This window comes from Tupaia chinensis, unplaced genomic scaffold, assembly GCF_000334495.1.
Source record: "Tupaia chinensis unplaced genomic scaffold, TupChi_1.0 Scaffold000473_1, whole genome shotgun sequence".
Classification (NCBI taxonomy): domain Eukaryota; kingdom Metazoa; phylum Chordata; class Mammalia; order Scandentia; family Tupaiidae; genus Tupaia; species Tupaia belangeri.
The window spans coordinates 3,046,644-3,071,643 of NW_006159982.1; the positions used below are offsets into that span (position 1 = coordinate 3,046,644).

At 37.5% G+C, this 25,000-nt stretch overlaps 1 protein-coding gene across 7 annotated transcripts in view; it reads right to left on the reverse strand.

Annotated features, from left to right (window-relative positions):
* Positions 1-9,363: 9,363 nt before the first annotated feature.
* Positions 9,364-25,000, reverse strand: part of ESRRG (estrogen related receptor gamma) — a 736,743-nt gene continuing 721,106 nt past the window's right edge. For all 7 annotated transcript variants that reach the window (XM_006155837.2, XM_006155835.3, XM_006155834.3 and 4 more), the window contains 2 exons: positions 23,437-23,706; positions 9,364-9,853 (listed from right to left, as the gene is read on the reverse strand). In XM_006155837.2, coding sequence (XP_006155899.1) covers positions 9,609-9,853; positions 23,437-23,706 — 515 coding nt within the window. In that variant the 3' untranslated portion in view covers positions 9,364-9,608. The remainder of the gene's footprint in view (positions 9,854-23,436; positions 23,707-25,000) is intronic.

The following is a 25,000-nucleotide window of genomic DNA, read 5'->3' on the forward strand; positions in this document are numbered from 1 at the left end:
AAAAACAAAAAAAAAAAAAAAAAAAAAAAAGAGAGAGAAAGGCACAGAATAAGATATTCAAAACAGCACTACTTCTGTATATTAAAAGTCTTATACACACAAACCATTGTACAATAGATTTTCAAGGATTCCAAAGGAGACTTATGGTGGAGAAAAGAGCAAAAGTGAGATCAGGGGATGTGGCAGTATTTTTTAAGTGACAGAATTAATTCAACTCTGTGTCGCACACATCCAAAGCAAGATAAAAAGTATTATCTATTCCAGAATTTTAAGAAACTGATAAATAAAGGTTTATGTCTTAAGATATTAGGCTCTGGAGTTAGACAAACTGGATTCAAGTTGAACTGATTAGTGCACTAACGGTAGTGTCCTTGGACAAGTTCCTTACCTTCTCTGAGCCTCCTTTTCCTTAAGTATAAAATGGGCATATTAATAGCATCTACTTCTTAAAGCCACTGAGAATATTAAACTTTATGAGGCATTCAAAGGACTTAGCCCAGAGCCCGGCACACAGCTAGGCCCATGCCTAGTTTCTGGCCAAATCTGCAGTATTGCCAAGTCATCTCCAATGCTACACACTTTCTCGATTATTCAAGAGAGGCTCTCTTCAAGAGAGAGGGTCTACTGAACCCCTGGGGCCCAAATACCTACCTTTTCCCCTTGCCCTAATATCTTTATCTGAGTTTCAATTGGATTATGTTGGAAACTTATCTAGGCTGTCTTGGGAAAGATGAAAAAAAAGAAAAAACAAAAATCTAAAAACAAAAGAAAGAAGAGAAAAACAGAAAGGAAAAGAAGGAAGAAAGAGAGGGAAATAGAGAAAGGAGGAGGGAGGGAGGAAAGAAGGAAGGGGAATCAAATTTTCAACATAGTAAACATAGGAACAAAATAATTCCTTAAATTATCTAAGTTAATTCTAACAACAGCCCTTTTATAGTACTTTCACCACTATTATCTAAGCAGAATAAGCTTTACACACAACAGGTTAGTGGCAAAGCTGGGATTTGAACTTACGTATAAAAATTCAAAGTTCATGCATGTAAATAGTGCAGTGTACTATTTCCCTTTATCATTTTCCCTAGCCTGTTTTAGTATTACCACATCCTATAAAACTAAAGTCAGTCGTGTGCCATAGAATTTCCCGTGAGTAGAAACATCCTTATGTTTGGGCCAGCACGTGGTACGGAGGAGAAGGGATTGTGACGTGGCCACCCTGACATGACGTTTTCTTATTCTCCCGCTCTCTCTCTTCAGTAAGAGCATGTGTCCTATAGCAAAAGAAACAAAACGAAACACAAAAACACCACATATTTAACATCCATTTGCTTGTTACCCATTCCAGAAATTACTCTCAATTACATATTTATTTCTGAGGAGGAAGAGATTGGTTCCTTATACATACATTTTAAACTATAGATTCTGTTTCTTCTATTTATAAGCATGAATAAAGTTGATACATTAGGGCTAGTCAATTCTTTTTTTTTTCCATAAAAGGAAGTCCAAGGCGAAACAGAAGTCTAGTGGAGATAAAGAATCTCAGAAAGACTACTATAAAAGGACTCGCACGACTTTAACATTAATCTTGTGTTTTCCATTTTTAATGATATGACATCGCATATTTTTAGGGAAAAAGCCAAATCTTGCAGAGCTACAAACCTTCATTTGGAAATTGTTTTTTTCTTTTTCTTTTCTTTTCTTTTTTTTTTAATAGCAGACAGTTCTTCACTTCCTAACAAAACTGTGAAATTTGACTGAGCATGGCAGATTGAATTGGAGTGCGAACAGTGTGATTTAATGCTCCTGATAGTCTGAAATGTTTTTCTGTTAGGCCCTTTTTAAGACCCTCCCAACGTGTGCATATTCTAAAACCAGTTCTCTGAAGTTCATCCCATTCTGAAACATATAAGCCACTATTATTTTCACAAAGGTAACAGGCATTTTGTTTCTGTTTTTTATTTTTGTAGACTAAAGATCTAGTCTCATTTGACTGCATCTAACACAATTTGTATTGACAGAAATGTCACTCTTTCGGAATTCTTTGTGAAAGCTACAAAATAGGGCCTCTGACAAAATTAGTCAAATAATTACATCTACTCCATGGAATTCTTTTTCATTCTTCCTAAAAATAATGCTGGAAAAGTTCTATAAGGATTTCTCAATAAGTTCATGGAAAACGAATATGAGAAAAAATCCTATACATGGATTTCAATGATTTTTTTTTTTTTGCACCAAAATAAACTCAGATTGAATTTTTTTCCTTTGGTGAACATGTTGATGTCTTCTTATATTCTGCTTAAGGACATTTTATTCACGCTTTGGGTTTCTCTGCTTTATGTACCATTCTGATGTTTTTTTAAAAAATATTTCACACACATAGACATACATATTTGGTTTATATTCTTAAATTTAAAAGCATGCGTTAGCAGGTCAGATGGTGGCTAAGGTGTTGGACTCCCACATGGTTAATCATGGTTTGAGTCCCAGACCTGGTGGCTTACTTTCTCTCTCTTTCTCTCTCCCTCTGTCCTTCTCTAATGAGTGTGTGTGCCCTACAGAAAATTTAAAAAATAATAATTAAAATAATAATAAATTAAATGAATAATTCTCTTAAAAAATTTAAAACATTTCTAAAGTTTATTATACCCCAAATTCTGTGGCATGTATGGCAATGTTTTTGCCCTGGTACAACTTTTTTTTTGAGGTATAACATTAGTGCCCTGGTACAACTTTTTTTTTGAGGTATATAGAGTAGTTTGTTATTAATCTGGCTTCCATCTGTAATGAAAAAGAGAGTCTGGCTTTTAGGTCATGGTTTCAGTATGTATATCTCTCATGTGGCTATAATCATAATATTCCCGCAGCTATGTTGTCACCTATTGTAATTTTTCTGCTAATAAACAAATTTGAACTAGCCAGGAATCCTAAATTTTGAGACTAGTTGTTTATCTGAAATATACTCCAGAGAAACAGTAATGCAGTTCTGCTTTGAATTTAATTTAAACAGGAACAGGCAAAACAAATCTCTATGGAGGACATTTGACAATAATAAAATATTTCTCCCAGCGGGTGAGCTGGTAGCAATTGTATTGTTGCAATCCAAGCTCACGTTTCAGTAGGTCATTACCATCATAACAAGCCCTTGGACCAACTGGCATGGACATGCAACATTGAGCCCCTGATGGGCACATTATTTCAGACCTTTAACTTCATGGAGAACAAGACAAATACTCCTGGGAAAGGATTATATTTTGAAATTCCTTTCTTTTCTATTTTGTTTTATAAATAAGATGCAGTGCTCCATCAATCTACTGCTACTTGTTTCATTTTGCTTTTTCCACACCACCAAGGGGCATAAAAGCTAGACCTAGAGATTCAAAAGGGCCAGACACCTTGCCTTAAACACTTCAGTATCTATTGGACTATGGAAATATCCACTCAGTAGGTAAATCATTGTAGATGCAATGAAAATCTTAAGTATCTCTGTCTTTTCTTTCTTAGGTTAATCCCAAAGTAAAATTTATAATAAGCAAAGTATACCGCAAGTTGGTTACGAATGAAATTTTTCTATTTCAGTTCAATCTCTTTTTCTCCCACTCATCTAAATCCACCACTTGGAAAAGAAAAGGTAAGAGAAGGCATTCCAAGAAATCAACATTTTCAAATTTGGTTACGCTCTTGTCTTTTAGTAGGGAGAAACAGGAATTTTGAACCACTCTTCAATTAATATTAAAGAACCTTACAGGGCCAAATGAGCAGGATCCAAAAAAAAAAAGAGAGAGAGAAAGATGATGAGATATTCTCCACAACCGTTTTGAGCAGGTGTCTTCATTTTTATATAGTGGCATAACCAGCCCACAAGACCAGGGAGTCATCAAATAACATATGCTCTCCAAATGTTTGAGGGAAAGATGGGGACAGGACAGGCAGAGATGGAGGGGGAAAGGGGAAGTCAAACAAACAGAATATTTCATTGGCTTTATTAAGTTAAATAAATAGTTACCTTCTTGTCTTGATATTTGAAAAGTTCTAAAACCCTCATCAAAAATTCATAGTCAATGTATGGAAGTTATGTCCAAGGACGTTCCTGTTTTACTAGAGAAAAGTAGAAGCATTTAAAGCAGTGGCTTCCTCATCTTGGCTTCACATCACAATCTCCTGGAGTTCTTGTTTAAACATTCCAAAACGTAGGCCCCATCTCAGACCAATGAAATCACAGTTTTTGGTGGTGGTTGGGGGTGGGGGGAGATGAACATCAGGAATTTTTGACACTCTCCAGGTGCTTTCAATATGCAGACATGTTTGGGAACCACTAGCTAAAAATAAACAAAAAGTAAATAAGTTTATAAACTAAGGATGTAAGAGTGATCCCTTAAAACATATATATAAAACTATGTGTCCGAGTTATTTTTGTATATATTGAGAAACACAACATGCTACAATACTAAAATGAGCAACAACCAACTTTGTTATTTCCTTTCACATCTGAGGCACTGTGATAAGTATATCAATGCCAAAAAAGTTGCCCTCTTACAATTTTAAATTATTCTGGTATCTGAGTTTTCAACTGTGTGTGTGTAACATATATGTTTGTATTTTTATGCCAGAGGGTGTATGTAAATGAATGAAAAAAAAGGGTGAAAGAGAGAGAGAATACTCCCGACAGGGCCTGGCCGCACTGCAATCCCCCTTCCTCAAACTGTGCACCCTATCAGGATCCTGGGCGTATGTGTGCATGCCCTCCAGGACTGGAAAGTGAACCCTGATTGGCCATGGGGGAAATGTCACTTTCTCTGAGGTAAAGCACTGCACTATAGCATCAGACCTAAAATATATTTTTAAGTGAAATCCTCATTGGAAGAGTACAGACATGATTTTTCCTTTTTAGATTTGTCTGAAATTGTTTCAGCTCCACCCAAGGGCTCGCAACGTATCAAAAGCAAAACACCTCAGATTCTGTGTGGAGTTGTTGCCATGCAAAGGACATTAAAATAGGAAGACAGGACGCAGAGCTGTCTCACTAGCTAGTGCAGCTTAGCGATTTAGGTAATCTCATGCTCCTACAACCGATTCAGTTTAGTGGCTTTTGTGTCATCAGCTTGCTTCTCTAGAGAACCAGCCACCTCTGAAAGGTGAGAAATACGGTGGGCAAACGCAATGACAAAACACTCTCAAGATAGGCAGAGAAGCCAAGAAAGCACATATTAGCACTTCGGTGATGGCTTCAGGAGGGTCCAGTGGAAGCTACAACTTGACCCTGAGCAGCAAGGGCTATAACCTCTCCAAGTGTAAAAGGCAAAGGAAGGCCATTTGCTGTCAGCGGTGCAGTTTAACCCTCTTGAATATGAAGACAGCTCCCCCAAATCCCTCCCCTTCTCCCCCGCCCCATTCACACTGATGTACAAACTCTGCTGTTGACTTTCCATTCAGGAAATCTGGTCAGCAACTTCACAGCTGCTCCATAAAACCTGCAGCTTGCTGAAGAGCTCGGTGCAAGTGCCTGATTTAATTGTGGATGGAGGGAAATAATAGGTATCTCTAGCAGGTTTTAATATGATCTTAAAATAGGGGGAAAGTTTTCTGTTATGACATTGACATAGAGGCGATGATTTTGAGTAATGCAGGATGATGTGGAGATGCTTTAAGATTAAATAAGAGCTATATAAAGGCTTGTCAGAATGAATTCTAATGTGCCATGAGACACTTTGCATACTCTTAAATATGCAAAATGTCTCTTGGCACCCTCGAATTCATTCTGACAAGCCTTTATATAGCTCTTATTTAAACTCCTTCTTTATTTTTAGGGAACAGGTACTCAGAGATACTCTTTGAATGGAAGCAACAAAGGGCAGTGTTTATTGATTTGGTTCTTTAGTGGGGGGAAAAAAAGAAACACAATCCGAAAGAGCAGTCAAAAGTGGAAGCTTGTTTAATATTGCTCTACCATCATCCTGAAAGGCATAATAATTTGAGTTACACATCTGAACTGATTGGAGTTACAGAATCATATCTCCTTTTTGCATTTAACAATATATACAATATAAAATAAATACATTTACACAAATGGACATTTGCTGGAGCACACGGTATGGTACACATCACAAAAATATACAATTGATTGCTTTACAGATGTGAAGCCCATCTACAGCTATAGACATGGTTTTATTATTATTATTATTTTTTTTTTACTACTGGCTATAATGCAACTCCTGGATTATTATAAGCAGTTTAAATTTTTTGTCCTTTTACGATCTTTGCACATAAGACTGCCATAAAATGTTTTCCTAGGCAGGTAAACAGAGACGCTTAAATAATTAAAATACAATCACCAACACCCATTTTCTCTTCTATAAGAAAAATAGCAGTTTTAAATTTTTTATATCTTTTATGTTATCATTTAAATGCAAAATAGTGGAATAAATACAACAATCTGATCTGATTGAAACACAAGGTGTAACTATAAGGAGTCACACAATCCTATTGCTTTAAATAAGAACAAACCTAAATGAAGCAAAGTAAAAATTAAAATCATATGACTCAAACATACACCATTATAACTTTCCAAAACTTCACATTAAGTAAATGGTCTTGCTTAAAACTTGAGAAAACCTCCCTCCAGAGAGGATGAAGATGAGCATTTGCCCTAAAGCCGGTGCAGTTCTTTTAGAGTTACATTTTCGTTTTGTTTCCTATTGGTGAGATGATTTGTTCTTTTGTAATGCTGAGAGTCACTTACACTGAAAACTAAAAATTCTATCTCCTTCTTTTAACATAACTCCCTCTCATGTTTTCAGTTGATTAGCTCTTTCTTCTGAAGCCCAAGTACTTTAATGTGATACAGTGAAAACAATGTATATATTGTATATATTTTATTTATATATAGTGTAGTTGAATAGTAGCAACTTAAACCCTGCACGAACTTTCCGGAAAATAATCTTTTTAAACACTTACATATATAAATAATCTTATAGAATCAGCACCTTTTTTTTTTCCCAGGAGTTGTATTTTCTGTTGTTATTTTTAAAGGGATGTGCCAATTTCTGAACTCCTATCACAGCTATAAATTTCAAGTTATTGACCATCTGAATGAATTGCTAATGATGATTTATCTAGAATCACACTACAGTCACTTCTCTACTGAGAAACCACAATCTACAATATAGTCCCATATAGCTAATGATAGATACACATTATTCCTAGCTCTGAGCTGATGAAACATCAGCCCAAGGTATTTTGTTTAAAGCACACAAAGTAGCAATAGTTTTGGAAACGAGTCCGCACCAAAAAAGTTTTGCAACAACACAGAGCGAGTTAATAACAACATCTGAGAGATGATTGAGTGAAAGCCATATATACAGCATTTAAAAATTAGACTTATCTATATTCTTGAAATATTCAAAGTTTTATTTCTAAGCTATACATTGGTATTCTATAATAAACCATTAGAGAAATTATTCCTTGTTTTGAAAATATTATTATGATTTTGATGTGTATCTGTTCATAATGAATACTTGTTGGGAGTTTCAATCTCTTAATTATTATTAGGAAGAACCTTATTACTGGTAAGGAATAGAATATACTACTGTAGTCTCCTGAGGAATTGTACATCCAATATTGTCTCTAATTCTACCCTGTGTCTAAAAGCACACACCACAAGAATCCAAACACCACAAGAACAAGACAACAGTCTTTGAATGCAACATAAAGTTCAGAAAAGCACAGCAAACATGAAACATTGAAAAGCTGAACTACATTTCTTTTTGTTTGTTAGGATTACAATTTTAATTACATCTGTGTACATAGAATAAGACTCTTCACATAGTACAGGGAGCAGCTACTAACACTGGTCCATTGCTATAGCATCTGATGGAGGTTACTGTTTATTGGTTATTCAGCGACTGTAGATTTCGGGGGCATCTAATTGATTTCTTCATTAGATTACACCTCTTAACAGTCTGGAACCTGACTGACTTTCATGCTGTGACAACACAGGTTGAAAAAAGCACAGATATTGGCTTCGCTCTTAGTGAAAACTGCAGAGTAATTTAAACAAATGTTCCTAAATGAATAAACTCATATGGATTTGGTGTTAGAATTTGGTCAGGCATCTTCTGTCTTTGATTTTTTTTTTTTTTTAATTTTAATTCTGGCATTTGCCTTATTGCCTCTTACATGAAAAACGGGCTCACAGCTCCTTTTGAGACAAGGTCTGTAGCTTTGCGAACAGGCAGGATCTCATTCCTAACCACCAGGGCAGCTAGAAATCATATGGCAATTGCACCTCCCAGGTAGAGAGGTGCACTCCTGCTAATTCTACGGATCTGTATTCCATGTGCAGTGCTTTTATACACGTGACTGCTCAGAGCCACTGTAGGTGTAATCTAATCCTTTGTGTTAGTGAACATTTAGGTAAAACTGGAGCTCATGTTAAGAAATTGATGTTTGGGACCAGACTGGCACACAACATAAATTGCATCCGTGAGAATATGCACCTTCCCTTCGACTATTGCTTGAGTAAGTTAAATTCCCATATTAATAAATGGCTGAAAAGTGGTAAAGCTGGTACAAAAAAATCTCCATTTGTAAGAAGAAACAAAACATTTTTTTAAAAATCTTCCTTCAGGATTCATTTGTCCTTCATTATTGTTCATAAGTGTTCAAAGCCAGCACAAAATTGCAGTATTCTTATTTCTCTTTAGTATTGCATGAATGAATAAAGCTTAACCTATTCCCTGAAAAAGTTACATAGTAGCTAAACTAACAAATACCTGGAAGACTTGAAAAAACAATTAAGGAATCAAATGGCTGTAACTGATCTAGATGGAAAAGCAATGATAAGAAGCAGCCGATGCAACGTTGCTTAAGTTGTCTAATTAGAGGCTGCTCCCGTGGAATCTAATACTGCACTCAGTCAATCCGCTTATGTTGCACTGTACTTTCAGGTACGTTGGCTCTCTTGCTTTGATTCCTTAGTCATTGGGGACGTTATGGTTCTCAAGTTCACTGGTATCCATACTATGGATCCCCATCCTTTGGCAGGGCTGGCTTCCATCTCTCTTCTGTTAGAGACCTTTTTGAAAAGTTCAGCAGCAGAAGGAAGGAAAGAAAAGGACAGAAAAAGGAATGGAAGGGAAGGGCGTGGAATGGAAGAGAGAGGAAAGAAGAGAAGAGAAGTTTTCTTACAACCAGAGGGTTACAATTTTAGAAGAAAAGGGCAAAAATAAACAAGAGAGAGAAAGAGAAGAAGAAGGAAGGGAAAAAAAGAAGGAAAGAAATGAGAAAAAGAAAAAGCCAGGTATCAAGGAAGCAAAAAAAAAAAAAAGAGAGAGAGAGAGAGAGAGAGAGAGAGAAGGGGAAGAAGGGATGGAGAAAAAAATCAGGAGGAAGGGAAATTTGTAAAGAAAGGAGATGAGAGAGAAAGTAGAAACTCATCAGGAAGATATGGAAGAATCTGAAAGCTGCTTCATAGTCTTGCTGCTATAAATGATCAGTGCAGTCTTTGTTGATTTTTTTGATGCTGTGAACTAAACTCTTAAGTTTCTTCGCCATCACTCTTGGGTTGATTTTCCCTTTTTCAACGTGCAGGATGGGAAGGCCCAGGAAGCTTTTAGTCAGACCTTGGCCTCCAGCATTTCCAAAAAAAGTTTGTGCATGGGGACTTTGCCTTCTAGTTTGATGTTGTAGAAATGCTGCACCGCCTTGGTGGAGGTCTGCCTCAGCAGGGGCAGCGTCATCAGCATCTTGCCAGCCCGACGGGGGTCTTCCATGTGCTGGCCAGCCTCGTAATCCTGCAGGGCCTCGTGTAAGACATCCTGGAGCTTCTGAACGGCTTCGACATCTTCTATGTGCATGGAGTCTGTGACAAAACAAAAACACGTAAGCAACCATACCAATAACTAACCCTTGGAGTTAGAGTAGAAAAGGTAAACAGTACTCTTGAACTTTTTTAAGGATCAAAGCTGTGATTTGTTCATTCCCCAAATCTCTATTTTTTTTCCCTAAACCAAATTTCCTTTTTATTTTTAGAGGTTTTTGCCATACGTCATGTACGCTTGCCAGAGAGAGAGAGAGACAGAGACAGTGAGAGGGAAAGTGAGAAATCACCCCTCAAGGAGGACAGCCATACCACAATCCCTTCGCCATTCTCCTTCTGGGATCTGTGGCATGCGTGCACACAGGCCTGGCATGATTTTCAAGCCACCAGGACTTGAACCATGGTGAGCCAAGTGGGAGTCAAGCCACCAGGACTTGAACCATGGTGAGCCATGTGGGAGTCCAGTGATGTAAGCACTATGCCATCTGCTGGCTCACAGTAGATAATTTCTAATACTTGCTTAGAACATAGGAATTAGTGCACATGATCCATTATTTAAGATGTGTTTTTTCCTTCTAAGGCTGAGACAAAGAAGGTTTCTTTTAACACATTATAATCTTGGTTATTTTACTCATTGCCTCATTCATGTAATTATTCATCATTCAGTAAACAATTATGGAAATTGATCTATTAAGGGTATTATTTTAGGAACAGGTAGGTGGTGTGGTGGTTAAGGTGCTGGACATGGAGGATTGTAGTTCAAGTCTCAGACTTGGCAGCTTGCTTTCTCACTTTCTTTCTAGTCAAATTAAAACATAATAATAAATACAATCTTGAAAAATGCTGCAGAGTAAAGTTGTTTAAACTTCTGATCTTACCTACAAAAAGCCCATATTTTCCAAAAGAGAAAAAGAAAGCTGACGATGAAAACCTTAAGAATTCTATATGAGGACTGGTCCCACAGTTTAGTAGTTAAAAAAGCAGATATCACATGGCAGACCATGGTTCAAATCCTGATCCTGGTGGCTTAAAGATATGCCAGGAAAATCTATTTACATGTGACCAGAATTCTGACCGGGTGGACAAACAATGAGAAAAGTTGTGGAATGACTATACCCCATTAAGGGATGCCTTCTCCCTCCCTCCCTCTCTTTGGCCTAGTACACATGCCCTCTGGCAATTAAAAACAAACAGGGACCAGCAATTGCATAATGGCTATGTTGCTAGACTCCTATGTAGTCAGCTGCGGTTTGAGTCCCGGACCCTGTGACTTAAACTCACGCCAGGCACATGTGCATGCATGCCCAAGATCCTGAGAGGAGAATGGAGAAGAAGGGATTTCAGTGTGGCCATCCCCCTGGGGGTGATTTCTCCCTTTCTGTCTTTCTGTCTCTATCTTTCTGGCAAGCACACATACCCTATAGCAAAAACCTCTCCAAAAGAAAAAAATGTAAAAAAAACAAACAAAAAGAAATCCATATAAACACACTGAATCTAGCACTATAAAGAAATTATAATAAACTATCTTTTTAGGATTTTTTTAATGTACTAGTGACATTTCAGTAAAGCTTCCTTAACTAGTCTACTCCCCTGCTGAAAAGCAAATGATGTCTTTAGATGATTGCGTTCTGAAATAGTTTTCACATTTGTGAAGGTGAACCATGACCTCAAATGACTAATTTGAAAATCTAATTCAATCCAGCAGAGAAAGGGTTAACAAGGTTGCCATAATTATTCTTGTGAGAAATGTGGGATGTGGGGAAAAAATAAAAGTTACAGCTCTAGCTCTAAAACAGACACTTAATTATATACAAGTTTGAATCATTTAGCACGTTTTATTGATTCTGATGACAGTTTATCTGTTAATTACACATAATGGAGTCTTCCGGGGATTCTTCATGTTTAATAATTCTAGTTCTCTGAGAATGCTGAGCTCTAAGATATATGTAGTTAGCCTAATTTTTCATACACTTTAAATACAGATCCCATGAACAAAAAAGGGAGAGGAAATGGAATTTAAAGTCGTGTCCAAACATATAATAAACCAGAAATACACTAAAGTTATTAAAAGATAGAACCAGTAACATGTTTTTTAAATTTCCTTCTAATTTCTTTTGTTTATTTATTTTTAAAATTTTTTGTAGAAGTTTTTGCCTCAGGGCATGAGGAGAGAGACAGAGACAGTGAAAGGGAAAGTGAGAAATTAACCCCCCAGGGGGATGGCCACACCACAATCCCTTCTCCTCCCAGGATCTTGGGCACTCATGCATATGTGCCTGACATTGAGTTTCAAGGTCCCAGGTCCAGGGCTCTACAATGCAGTTGGCCACTTGGGAGTCCAGCAATGTAACTGCTAGCCATCTGCTGGCCCTTTGTTCATTGTTTTTCTCCTGTTACATTTTGTGTTATTTCACCACATCAATGGTGCACTGACTACTACTTACATTAGGTAATTCATGACACATTTCTTCCAAAGAATTTTGAATGATCTAAAACACAGTTCCTTCGGACCAGCAGTTAGCATAATGGCTAAGTCCCTGGACTCCCATGTAGTCGACTGTGGTTCAAGTCCCGGACCTGGTGGCTTAAACTCACGTGGGGGCGTGTGCGTGTGTGCCCAAGATCCCAAGAGGAGAATGGAGGAGAAGGGACTGCGACGTGACCATCCCCTCTGGGGGGTGATTTCTCGCTTTCTGTCTCTCTGTCTCTCTCTTTCTGGCAAGTGCACACGCCTTATAGCAAAAACCTCAAAACAAAACAAAACAAAAAACCCCAACAGTTACTTGAAAGTATTTACTGCTCAAGATCCAGTTTCTGTCTAGTCAATCCACAAAAAGAAATAGTAGGGCCTGGAAAAGGACCGAAGACATGGCCTAACACACCTGGCCCTGCCTGGGGGTGGTTTCTATCTAGGCTTCTTTCCAGTCTGGTTCCTTCTAGCATGGCAATCTCTGCTTTCTATGGCATCTTCTCATGGAAACAAGCTCATGTGATTTCTGAGGTGGCCTAAGGTAGGTAATGTTAGCGACAGAAAAACGGAGGAGATGAAGAAGATTGCAGTATCACCTGATAATTTTTTTCCTTTTCTCCCTTTTGCCCTTCAATGCTGCCTGAAGGAAAAATGCCTAGAGGGCACAATCGTACAGTAACAGGGAATCTCTAGGTGCACAAGAGAGTGTAGTATGGGCTCCACACAAGGGAATGGAAATGAGGTAGGTTCACCCAGCCAGTCCTGAAGCCAAAGGGTAGCTCTCTACACACTGAGAATAGATGCCTGGGGAAAACAGGAATGACATTCTTCAGAAAAAAAAAAAAAATATTCTTTTCAGGCTGGACTCCCCCCCAAAAGCAAAATAAAAATAAGAAACTGACAATTCCTTAGAACATTACTCATGTCATTTCCCAACACAAGTCAGATGGTGCCGATATCAAGTGTGACACTCAGGCTTAAACTTGGGTTTCATTGAATCAAGTTATGCTGATAGAAGTACAACACTGACTATATCATTTTCTTGTAAAAAAAAAAAAATTAGTCAAAATTATCTTTTTTTTTTTTTGGAGAGGTTTTTGCTATAGAGTGCGTGCGCTCGCCAGATAGAGATAGAAAGCGAGAAATCACCCCCCAGGGGGGAAGGCCACGCCGCAATCCCTTCTCCTCCATTCTCCTCTCGGGATCTTGGGCATGCACGCACACGCACCTGGCGTGAGTTTAAGCCACCGGGTCCAGGACTCCAACTGCGGTCGACTACGTGGGAGTCCAGCGACATAGCCATTATGCTAACTGCTGGTCCTAGTCAAAATTATCTTTGAACTCATCTTATTCAAACTTCCACTTTCTTCAGCAATCTTCTCTACAATATTCCTTCTGAAGACATTTCCAATTGTGTACAGAGCATGAAAAATATTCTAACTTACAAGACAGAAGTAATGATTAGAAATATCTTCTTCATATGTTTCCAAATTCCACTTTTTTGTACTGGTTCTAACTACTGGAACAATACACGATACATTTCCTGTTTCTACACGGCATATCTTTAAATGTGAAAATCAGCCACTCAGTCACCTCAGCCCTCACCCTGAGTCTTGCCTTTTCCACTATTCTGGCCCGGCAGGAGATATATTATAGGATGTCACAGGAAATGAGGCGAGAACAAATAGCAGAGAGATATGCTCACAAACAGCAATTAAGACTTCAAACTATTCTTTAAAGGCTGTGATTTAGCTTGAGAGATTTAGAAATGATTTAATCAAATTACTATGATAATTTAACTTCCCATTTACAGAAAAGATTCTAACTCATTTTAGCTTTACCCATTCTCGGATCTGCTAATACTTTAAATGCAAACTCACTAAATCTGAACTATTTAATTAGACCATGATTCAGCTGGCAGACTGCTGAAGAAAATATTAATCTCCATTAGAGATCCTAGTTCAAGTTCTGGTTCTGTGGCTTTCATCTCTGTTTTGTACTTTTGGCTAAATTTACATGTTGATGCCAGGCTCAATAAGACTGGCATAAATTTATGTAATCATTTACCTTTGGTTGCTGGAGTAGTTTTTTCTTTTTTTTTTCTTTTTTAACTAGGCCTTTAAAGAAATAGACACAGGATTTGTGCTAAGAGGAACCAGCTACACTTAATAACAGAGATGATTAGTTTATGTACTACACAGGGCTAGGTTTGTACATTAAAAACACCAGGTGTGGTGGTTAAAAAACTTGGATAGCTGAGCCCAAGTCCAGACTTACTAAATCAGAATTTGGAGCTAGATCCAGGACATCAGTATTTTTTTAAAAGAATTATTGGGAACCAGCAGTTAGCGTAATGGCTATGTCGCTGGACTCTCACGTAGTCGACTGTGGTTTGCGTCCCGGACCCGGTGGCTTAAAACTCACACTGAGTGCGTGTGCGTGCGTGCCCAAGATCCCGAGAGGAGAATGGAGGAGAAGGGATTGCGGCGTGACCATCCCCCCTGGGGGGTGATTTCTCGCTTTCTGTCTCTATGTCTCTCTCTGTCTGTCTGGCGAGTGCACACGCCCTATAGCAAAAACCTCTCCACACAAAAAAAGAATTATTTTTTATTATTATTATTATTATTATTATTATTATTATTTTTAACTTACTATCTAAATCTAGGTTATTCCATTGACAAGTCACATTGAGAACCACTGGACAAAGAAATGGTATTCTACAAGAATCAAAATTTCAAAAAATAATTAGAGCACACATGCTACATGTATTGTCATTCAAATATGAAGTTGCAGTACCTCATAATAGAATAAAATCCTTTTGTAACTTCTGACATTTTACTATGTCAAAGGGATCCTAAAGGAATGTGTCTAGTTCAGATCATTGTTTAAAAAATTATTTATATTTTTCTGTGAGAGAAAGAGAGAGAGAGAGAATGTGGGTACACACCTGACACACACAGGGAGACCTCGGGACACAAACCTGAGGTCGATAACTGAATGGTTAATAATTTGGAGAAGAGGGAGTTTTTTTTGTATGTTGGTCTTTAGGTTCTTATAACTGAAACACAACAGTGGCTTTTCATGTCATGTTGTGGCTAAATTCCATGTGCCTTCCCATGTGGCCTCAACATCACTGAGTGTTACCTGAGTGCTATAGCACCTTGCCTGACCCACGCCATTTATACTGGGGAGATAGCTAAATATCTTTCTCCCTACTGCTGCAATATTCAGAGAGACAGAGCCACTGAAAAAGATTTTATCTTACCTGGAATAAAGTACTTGGTTGTGAGAAGAACGTAACTCATCGTGGAAATGGGCAGAGCTACTCCAGATTGCCCGAGTCCTATTTGGAAACTGTCTTTACACCTTGTAGCTTATTCTCGGCAATACTTTCTCAATGGTGTCTGATCTCATTTTGGGGATGAAATGGAGTATTAGAAATATACCAAGTATTTTAGATTAAACTCAAGTACAGCAGAGGCCAACATTCAGAGCAGTCTTTCCTTGAACATAGCTGCCGTTTTCCTTTGGTGACTGTAAGCTACCTATGTGAAGAGGCCAGTAAAGGTAGGTCAATGTGATTCTCTCCAGTCAATGAAGGAATGAGGCAGAATGTGACAGGAAGGACAAAGAAGGAAGAAAGGTTTATTTTCTAAAAGAAGATTTATGTTTCAAAATTTCTATAAGCAACACACGAAGGGACTTTAAAAGTTAGTTTGAAAAAATAGAGTGGAAGTGAGTATATTTTAGCACAAAAAATTTTCAAATCTGTGATTTTTTTTTAGAGAGATATTTGCTGTAGGGTGTGTACACTCAGTGGAGAGACAGAGAGGGACACAGAGACAGAGATAAATTACTCCCTCTCCCCCCCAGGGAAGATACCCTTCTCCACTTGGGATTTGGGGCATAGATGTACACTAGCCCAGCATGAGCATTAAGCCACTGGGTCTGTGACTCAAAACCACAGTTGACTAAGTGAGAGGCCAGAGATGTAAACATTCTGCCACCTGCTGGTCCCCATGGTTAGATTTTTTTTTTTTTTTAAATTATATGCACTTTCCATGAACTTGGAAGACCTTTTGTATAAGGAGTCTAGCACAGCAATCCTTTGGGTAGCCACCTGTACTGGGGTACTGAGAAACACTGGTTGAAAGCATAGCAAACTGGCTGCTGATTAATATAGACAACTGGGCCTACATATAAGCAGCAAGGAAGAAAGGAAGAAGAGAGAAAGAAGAGAGAGAAAGAGAGCAAGAAAGAAGCCATTCGAAGTTATGATTAAAACTAGGTTGGCTGGATTCCAGAAAAATGGCAGTGGTAGCAGCAAAAATTTTAATCTCCTTTAATATGCACATAAAATACCCAGAGCAACTAGACAGCACAGCTAAGAACTCACGGACATGTACAGCAAAACTAGGTGACAAGATGTCCCCAAGATACACACATATTCACACTTGCATACAAAGGATTGGTGTGTCCGTATTCCTAGTTCTGTCTACTAAAGGGCTTCTGGGTAGAATGGCCAACCCAGGAAGGTCCTTCTACCACCAGGTTGTAATCTGATGTTAGACTCCAGCTGAGAAATATTTAAAATGAATATGGAATTCCTGGTCAGACCAAACAGGTAGGCTACTCTCTGCAACAACTAGATCATTCAAAAAAATTATAGATTCCAGAAGCCAAACTGAAGAGGTTCCCACTGATCTTTGAGGTATTTTTTAACTCAGAGAAGTTATAACTCTAATATTGGAAATAGCAGTAATATTTTTTTTGGAGAGGTTTTTGCTCTAGGGTACGTGCACTTGCCAGAAAGACAGAGTGACAGAAAGCAAGAAATCACTCCCCACGAAGGATGGCCATGCTGCAATCCCTTCTATTCCATTCTCCTCTCAGGATCTTGGGCACACATGCACACACACTGGTGTGAGTTTAAGCCACCGGGTCCAGGACTCAAACCATGGTTGACTACATGCGAGTCCAGCGACATAGCCATTATACCAACTGCTGGTCCCAACAGCAGTAATATTTTGAGATGAACAGAACTTCTGATTTCATGGCTTTCTATTAAGATACATTTATTTTTTCAAGAGACCTGTTTTCCTGATTTCTTGCTCTAGTTATAAAGTTAGCCTTCTCTACATTTATAGAAGCTACACAAATCACTTTTAAAGTATTTACATAAAATGTTGAACCACAAAAAACCTCCATGTCAGTTTCTTTCCTTTAGGCTTCCTTCAGGAAACCCAAATTACTGTTATCATTGTTACGCTTACTATACATAACGGGATTTCCCTGTTGATCTTTTCTACTTCCCTGCAATTACTCAAGGCCTTCCCTCTCTATATACCTTATACTTTTCCAGGAACTTTCTCGCTCCTTTAACTAAAGCCTTAAAGACAATTTTACTCACAAATGAATGTTGATACCAACGTGGGTGATAAATATTTCAATCTTCCACCCATTGTGGATGGATGACCTGTACCATATGAATGACATTTTGTAACACATTGCTCAGTATCCTAAGACCTGTAAGTGAAACTGACATTACATCACAGTCACTCCCTAGAAATAAAGCAACTTCAGAGTATTTGCCATAATCATAACCCAGTTTGGAAGTGTGGAGATTTTGGTAGCAAATGTTTCCTATTGTATGCCAAGGTTACTAGGTAGCAAATTGAGCATGATGAGAAACATTTAAAAGCCAGCTTTAATGTTTTTACCTAAAAAATTGCAATTTCATAATAAGCATAATGTTTTATGGTTCAATTTATTTTAAAAACCCCACTTCCTATATATATCACCTTAAATAAAATTATAGTAATCTAAAGAGTGAAGGTAGACTCGCATAAAAAAAGAAAAAAAAAAGCAGACTAGGAGATGGAAACTTATTACTTTGATTCCCTATTTACCTGATAGTATTAATTATGGTTTGATTGGGTAAAACATAAGAACAAAGGTAATGAAGGTAAGAATCTGTTACAAAAAAACTTTCCTCGGGACCAGCAGTTAGCGTAATGGCTATGTCGCTGGACTCCCACGTAGTCGACTGCGGTTCGCTTCCTGGACCCGGTGGCTTCAAACAACTCACGCCGGGCACATGTGCGTGTGTGCCCAAGATCCTGAGAGGAGAATGGAGGAGAAGGGATTGCGATGTGGCCATCCCCACTGGGGGGGTGATTTCTCACTTTCTGTCTCTCTGTCTCTGTCTGTCTGGTGAACGCATGTGCCCTATAGCAAAAACCTCTCCAAAAAAAAAAAAGAAAAGAAAAAAAAAACTACCTCTATTTACTTTTCATAAGATGCTATTGGGTTGTTGGAAAAGTTATGACACATTTTTGTGTAGAAATACAAGTCGTGACTTTTCCAGTAACCTAATATGATGGGTCTGACAAACATCTCATCTCCAATTCTATGTGTCACTTTCCTGGGTGATTGTACAGGACCATAACTCCAAAGAGAATGGCAAAATAGGGAAAGGGAACACAATGTTCTAAACCAAATTAGTTTAAGTTCCCAGGTTTGAAATTGTGAGTGCTGAAGTATGCTGCCTTGACCCTTATAAAGACACAGTATATAATTATTTGTGGAACAGAAATAGTGTATGGATAGCAAGGGATGGAAGGTCTAATCCTCTGCCTTAGAGTAGCCACACACCTTTATCAGCTCACTTCAGGTCCCGTAATTATACTGGACATGTCTACCACACAGGCATGATGTGGAATCCGATGAGATGCCCCAACAGAGGCTTACAAAGAGAAACATCTACAGAAAGAATCTGAAAAAGGATAGTCTCTTGATCAGCAGCTAAAACTATCTCCAGAAGAGCAAATCGGCAAATTCAGTCAAAATCTCAGTGAAACGGGTTGGTAATGTAGGCGATACAAAAGACTGAAGAGGGTTTCATTTTTTCCACTTTTATACTAGTTGTTTAGAGCTGTGGAGATGTTAATATTTGCACATTCCACATTATGTATACACACAGTAGACGTGTCTCCTATGCCAAGCACAAACTTTCTACCCCCTAAAATGACAAGATTCCACACACACACACCATTTTTCTCAAGCACAGAAGATTTTCATGAAGTGGCTATAATTACTTGTGTTTTTAAACTGATGAGCAAAACATTTCTTGTATTTTTATTCTTAAGAATTATTTTATTTAACTTTATTTATGTATTTAAATGTTTAAAATGACTTCTTAAAATTTAGATGAGACAATAGTTGTGAACATCTACAGCCATACCAAAGCAGCTAAGATATTTATAATAAAACTAAAATAGATTTTAAATTTTGGCATGAAAGGTCACTGTGTTCATCTAAAATTCCTAATTCTCTCTCTAGACAGAGAAAGTGAGAAAGCAAGCCTTCAGGTCTGGGACTCAAACCCTGGTCAGCGCCCTTACCCACTACCCCACCTGCCAGCCCGTCTTGTAACTTTCTATTAATAGATGCATTTATTCCAGCAAAAATGTGTAAAAGTAATAAAGAAAACTTGAGTTTAAACATGTATTCTGAATGAACCAGTCTCACCCAGCTTCAGGTTGGGGTGGGACAAAGGTGACATAATTTGGAATAGGACAAGCATCTAAAAACCTTGAAGGTCTTGAGACCTGAGCAAAAGAGAATGATCAAACAAAAATTATTTTTAATCTTAGAGTGTTTTTAATCTTCTAATGTATAAAAATGAGTATATTACCTTGGAACCAGTGGTAATAATTTCAAACAAATTCTTAGACTTAAGAATCAATAGGACCAATCAAGAAACTAGAATCCCACAGCTTCACCTTACTCAAAATGCTTATGGTAATATTTCACTATATTTTCCAATATAGAGATAAAATTAACTACACAATCATAGAAGTCCCAAGATAGGAAGAATTCTAGAGATCAGCCTAACCTCTGGATATATTCATGAGAAAATTAGGGCCTGTGAATTGCAATGATAAAATTGTGACCTAGATTTTTAAAGTTGATTCGGCAAAGTTGTTTCAGGGATGCAAGAACTGCCCAGTGTTGGTGCTCAAAAATAAGAGAGGATATGGCTAAAGTGAACCTGTAACTTTATTATCATCAAAAGTAATTGGAACTATTACTTACAGCTTACACCTATTCGAGTGTGAGAACTGCAGTATTAGTTCATGATATGTTGTTGTGTTGGCAACAGGGAATAAACTTCCAAGGATGTTCTGATTTTATAAGCATTCCTGAATTTGCACATGACAAAAACATAGCCACAAAATATATGACAGCCATTATCAGGAAGCCAATAGCCTGTTTCCCAGGCATAAGCATAGCATTTATAATTATCGAATAAAGACAAATGTTTAAAATAAACTAAAATTTAGATAAATGAGACAATGGTTGTGAACATCTACAGCCGGACAAAGGCAGCTAAGATATCTACAATAACGCTAAAATAGATTTTACATTTTGGCATGAAAGGTCACTTGTGTTCATCTAAAATTCCTAAATAATAAAAGAAAACACTGGAGCTTTTTAGGGAACCTATGAAAAGTACTGAGACATTTTTATGTCGATATATTTCTGAGCAGTTTAAAAACTTACATCAGATCTAAACAACAATGAATCTACAAATGTACTGCTGCCCTCAAAAAATGGTTAAAAAAATGGAGTAGAATAGCAGTATAATGACGGTATCAAAGAAAATGGTGCAATTTACAGGTTTGGTGGGTGAGAAAAAGACCATATTTATGTAACATTGGAGAGATGGCATAAATTAGAGATTAGAATAGTTCTTATAGTAACTAATCATTTCTTCTTTAGTTAATTTTTCTTGGTATTCAGAGGCTAAAAGAGTGTCAGAATCACCTGCAGAAAACTTTTATGCCATGGAGAAATTTTCTGAAAAAAGAAAAACAATGTCCCACAACAGCCACACTGATAGAAAAGAAAAGGAGGGGTTTTGGGGGTCAGCTGGTGGTATAGTGGTTAAGGTACTGGAATTCCACATGGCCGACTTTGGTTTCAGTCCTGGACCTGGTGGTTTGAAAATCACACAGGGTACATTTGCATGCATGTCCAAAATCCCAGAAGGAGAGGGGATTGTGGTGTGGTCATCTCATTTTCCCTCTGCCTGTATCTGTCTCTTTCTAGTGAGCACACATGCCCTATGACAAAAACCTTACAAAAGGAAATGAAAGAGCTTTTAAACTATTTCTGGCTTTAAACAAGGAAAAAAAAACTTGTTCTTTAAACAATGACTTTCTAATCACCAATAAAGTAGGTCATTTTCTCCCCTAAACAGCAGAGTATGTGGAATTAGAACATTTATATATCAAAAATATTAATGATTATACTTCAAAGCAATAGAAACAGAAATGCTGCTTCTAATTAATTAAGGTACTCTAAATTATAATACATAGCCATAAACGATACTTCTAACCTCCAAAATGATAAAATTTTAGCAATTTTGGTGATAAAGTTATAGCATTGCTCAGCAGTCACAATTAGTTAATAATGTTAGAAAGCAATTTGAAATATAAAAGATAAAAAGGATACCCTATTTTAGAAACAATTAACCAAGTAAATGTTTTAAATTAAAATCATTTCATGATGACTAAATAAAAATTGTTCAAGAAACCATCTGTGTAAAATCTTTCACTGAATTACAAGAGTGCTCTCATAAAAAGTCCACACAAACTAATACATTTTCAGAAAATTTCTGTCCCATCTCCCACTTCGATCTCTTAAAGAGCATGATAAGGAGTCCTTGGGGGTTTATTAAAAACAATGCTATTTGTCATAAGGAATCATATACAGTTTCGCAGAGGTCTGGGAGAGGAGGGGTGAATGTTATGGTGGGAAAGAGAGCTATATTTGCAATTAAAACTGTGAAATGCTAAACTCCATTATGAAAACAAATAGGAAAGTACAACTTCATTGTTGAAAACAATTTCCCTCCTATCAGTCCAAGGATTCATGCATCAATATTGTAGATGAACTGTTAATTACAAAATCAATTAAAAATTATTTCTAAAAACAGTCACGCGTCCCTGGCTCTCATGGGGGCAATTTGGGCAGAAGGTCTCATCTCGCTAGGACCGCGCCAAATCACAAAGTCGTCATCCACAAGTAAGCAAAAGCAATCTGGTTTTTCATTTTTCAGCGCGGCTGAGCCCAGCCTGAGATTGATCGTCACATATGGCCCCAGAAAACAAACTGTCAATACCTTGAATGCTGCAGAATTTGAACAAATAGCCATCGGCCCATTCAAGCCACTCATTGCATCCCATTTAACAGATTTTATTGACAGTTTCCTTCTTGTAATTAAAGGGAAAACTACTGGCCGGCAACCAAGATAAAGTTCAAAGATAGGGTCAAAACAAAAGCAGATGGAGGGGCACGGTGTGACTGTCAATGGTACACGGCATCAGAGCCCGTTATTGACACGCAGGTATCTAATGATCGGCACGTCATTAAGGAGGGATCTATCCTGAACTTTATGCAAATGTTAAAAGAGACTTAAGACCACAATAAAGCATTAGGAGAGGCACAAAGGGAAAAACAACAAAGCAACAACGATTTTTACTTATCAGAGGTTGCTCCCTATTTTAGCATTTTTTAGTTCAAATGCAAAAGAACATTTATTCCCATAATTCTTAACCCTTACTGTATAGGTAGTACCTTGGAGAGAAATATAAACTGCAGAATTTGCCTTCCAGAGAACTCCAGAATGTGAGAAATAGAACATTCTTTTATAACCCAAACTAAAAACAACACTAAATAGATTTTCCCAATGGCAAACTTTGAATTTTGAAGAGAAAAGGTGGCTTGTATGTCTCCATAATTCATTTATTTGGACTTACGATAAAAGACAATGGAGCAAAATGTGTCCTGAGCATGTTCATGTATGCTAATTCTACAACAGCTTTGGCTTTGCTATGGTCCAAATTAGCAAATGCATTAGGGGGTAAAACTTTCACAGCTTTCCATAACCAAGTAAAATGAAAACAATTCCCTTTAAGTGTGTTTTTCGTATTTCTAACTTTTCACTAGAAAGCTTCACTGATTATCATTTTGCTGACTCATACAGAATTTATTAACTAGGTCTAGCAAATCCCTGAAGAAGAAGTTAAGGGAAGGGGTAAAACTGACATATTAAAATATGTAACAACGACTATGTCAATATGCCAACCTGAATTAGCAAGAGCTATAGCTTTGAGGGTGACAAATTCTTCTTTCTCCAGCTTCATGCTCTTGTATTTCTTTACCAGCTGCAGGATAGCATTATTTAGGTCAAGAAGGCCTGCTAATTTGGACTGGTCTTCGTCCATTATGTAATCATCTGCATAGACAAGTTCATCCTCAAATGAGAGAGATCGGTATACGACACCAAGGATCAAAATCTCCATCCAAGCACTCTGCAGAAGGCTCATCTGGTCTGCCAGGGACAGCGTGGAGAAGCCTGCATGGGAAGAGGGGCAGATCAAGTTACTTTAAAGCCATAATTTCATAATGCAACATTAGTTTCATATGGTAGTCAGCCTCTGCATCCTCCTGCATCTGTACTCAAAATTATGCTGAGCTTTCATTAGAAGCTCTCACCTTCTTTTCCCTGATCACATTGCAACTGGTGAAGTAAAAGGCACATACCAGCTCTGTTGTCGGTTTCAATTTGTTGGCGTTTTTTGTAGGTTTCACAGACACAGTTGAGGGGAATATAATACAGATGTATTCTTCCCTTCGTTTGAGAAGAAAATACCATGTATTCTCTAAGTACGATTGATTCCTGCCTGCAGTCTTTAGGAATGAATGTCTTCAAGGAAGTCTGATGTTCAACTCCCTCGTCTCTAAGAATTATTATTTAGAGATAAGCGACATAAAAGTATTTAAAAAAAAAAAAGTCCAGAAAACAGAGAAAAACAATGTAGGCCATGCAATAGAGTGTATCTTGGCAAAATTCCTTGATAACAGTCACAAGCACAGTGGCAACTGCCTTACTACCAGATGGACTTTCTTCATGGAGTATTATGCCCTCATTGGTACTTAACATGCATTTCTTTTTCTAAATGATGAGTATTGGTATAAAAAGGAAGTGAATTTCTTAGCTGCCTGGCCTCCTCACCAAATAGGAAAGCCCAAACTCATTCTTATTATTAAGATCTGGTTATTTTAAAAGGTACATGTAAAGGTATTGATAATGGGAGTTGGTGGAAAGGATATGAACAACAATAGACCCAGAATTTAAATATTGACTGTACTTAGCTACTGGCTCTTTCACCTTGAACAAGACAATTCAAATGTATCTTAATTTTTGCCTTTGAGAAAGATAAATAAAACCCACCTAAACATTCATTTATAGCATGCATTTAATAAGGGCCATTATATTATATGCTTTCTCTGAACTGTCTGGTTGACAGCCTCAGTTCTCTAACAGGTATCTGTGCAGCATTCACACACGCATAAAGCTTCTTCTGAGCTTAATGTGCAAAAACAATTAAAAAGAAAATGTTGTTCAATAGGAACAGATGAAGAAGTACAACGAAACTTACTTAGGAGTAAAGATATATTTGGTTGTCAGAACAGTCATGAATATTTTTCTATGTTTTTCTACGCAGAAAATGCATCATGACTTTTCTGACAAACCAATATATTTATGTCTCAGAGTTACGAAGTCTATTTACTAAAAGGAAGTACTAATGAAGATACTTGAGAGTCGGATGTCTCTTCCAGGAGTCCTTAAAGAGAAATGCTTCTTG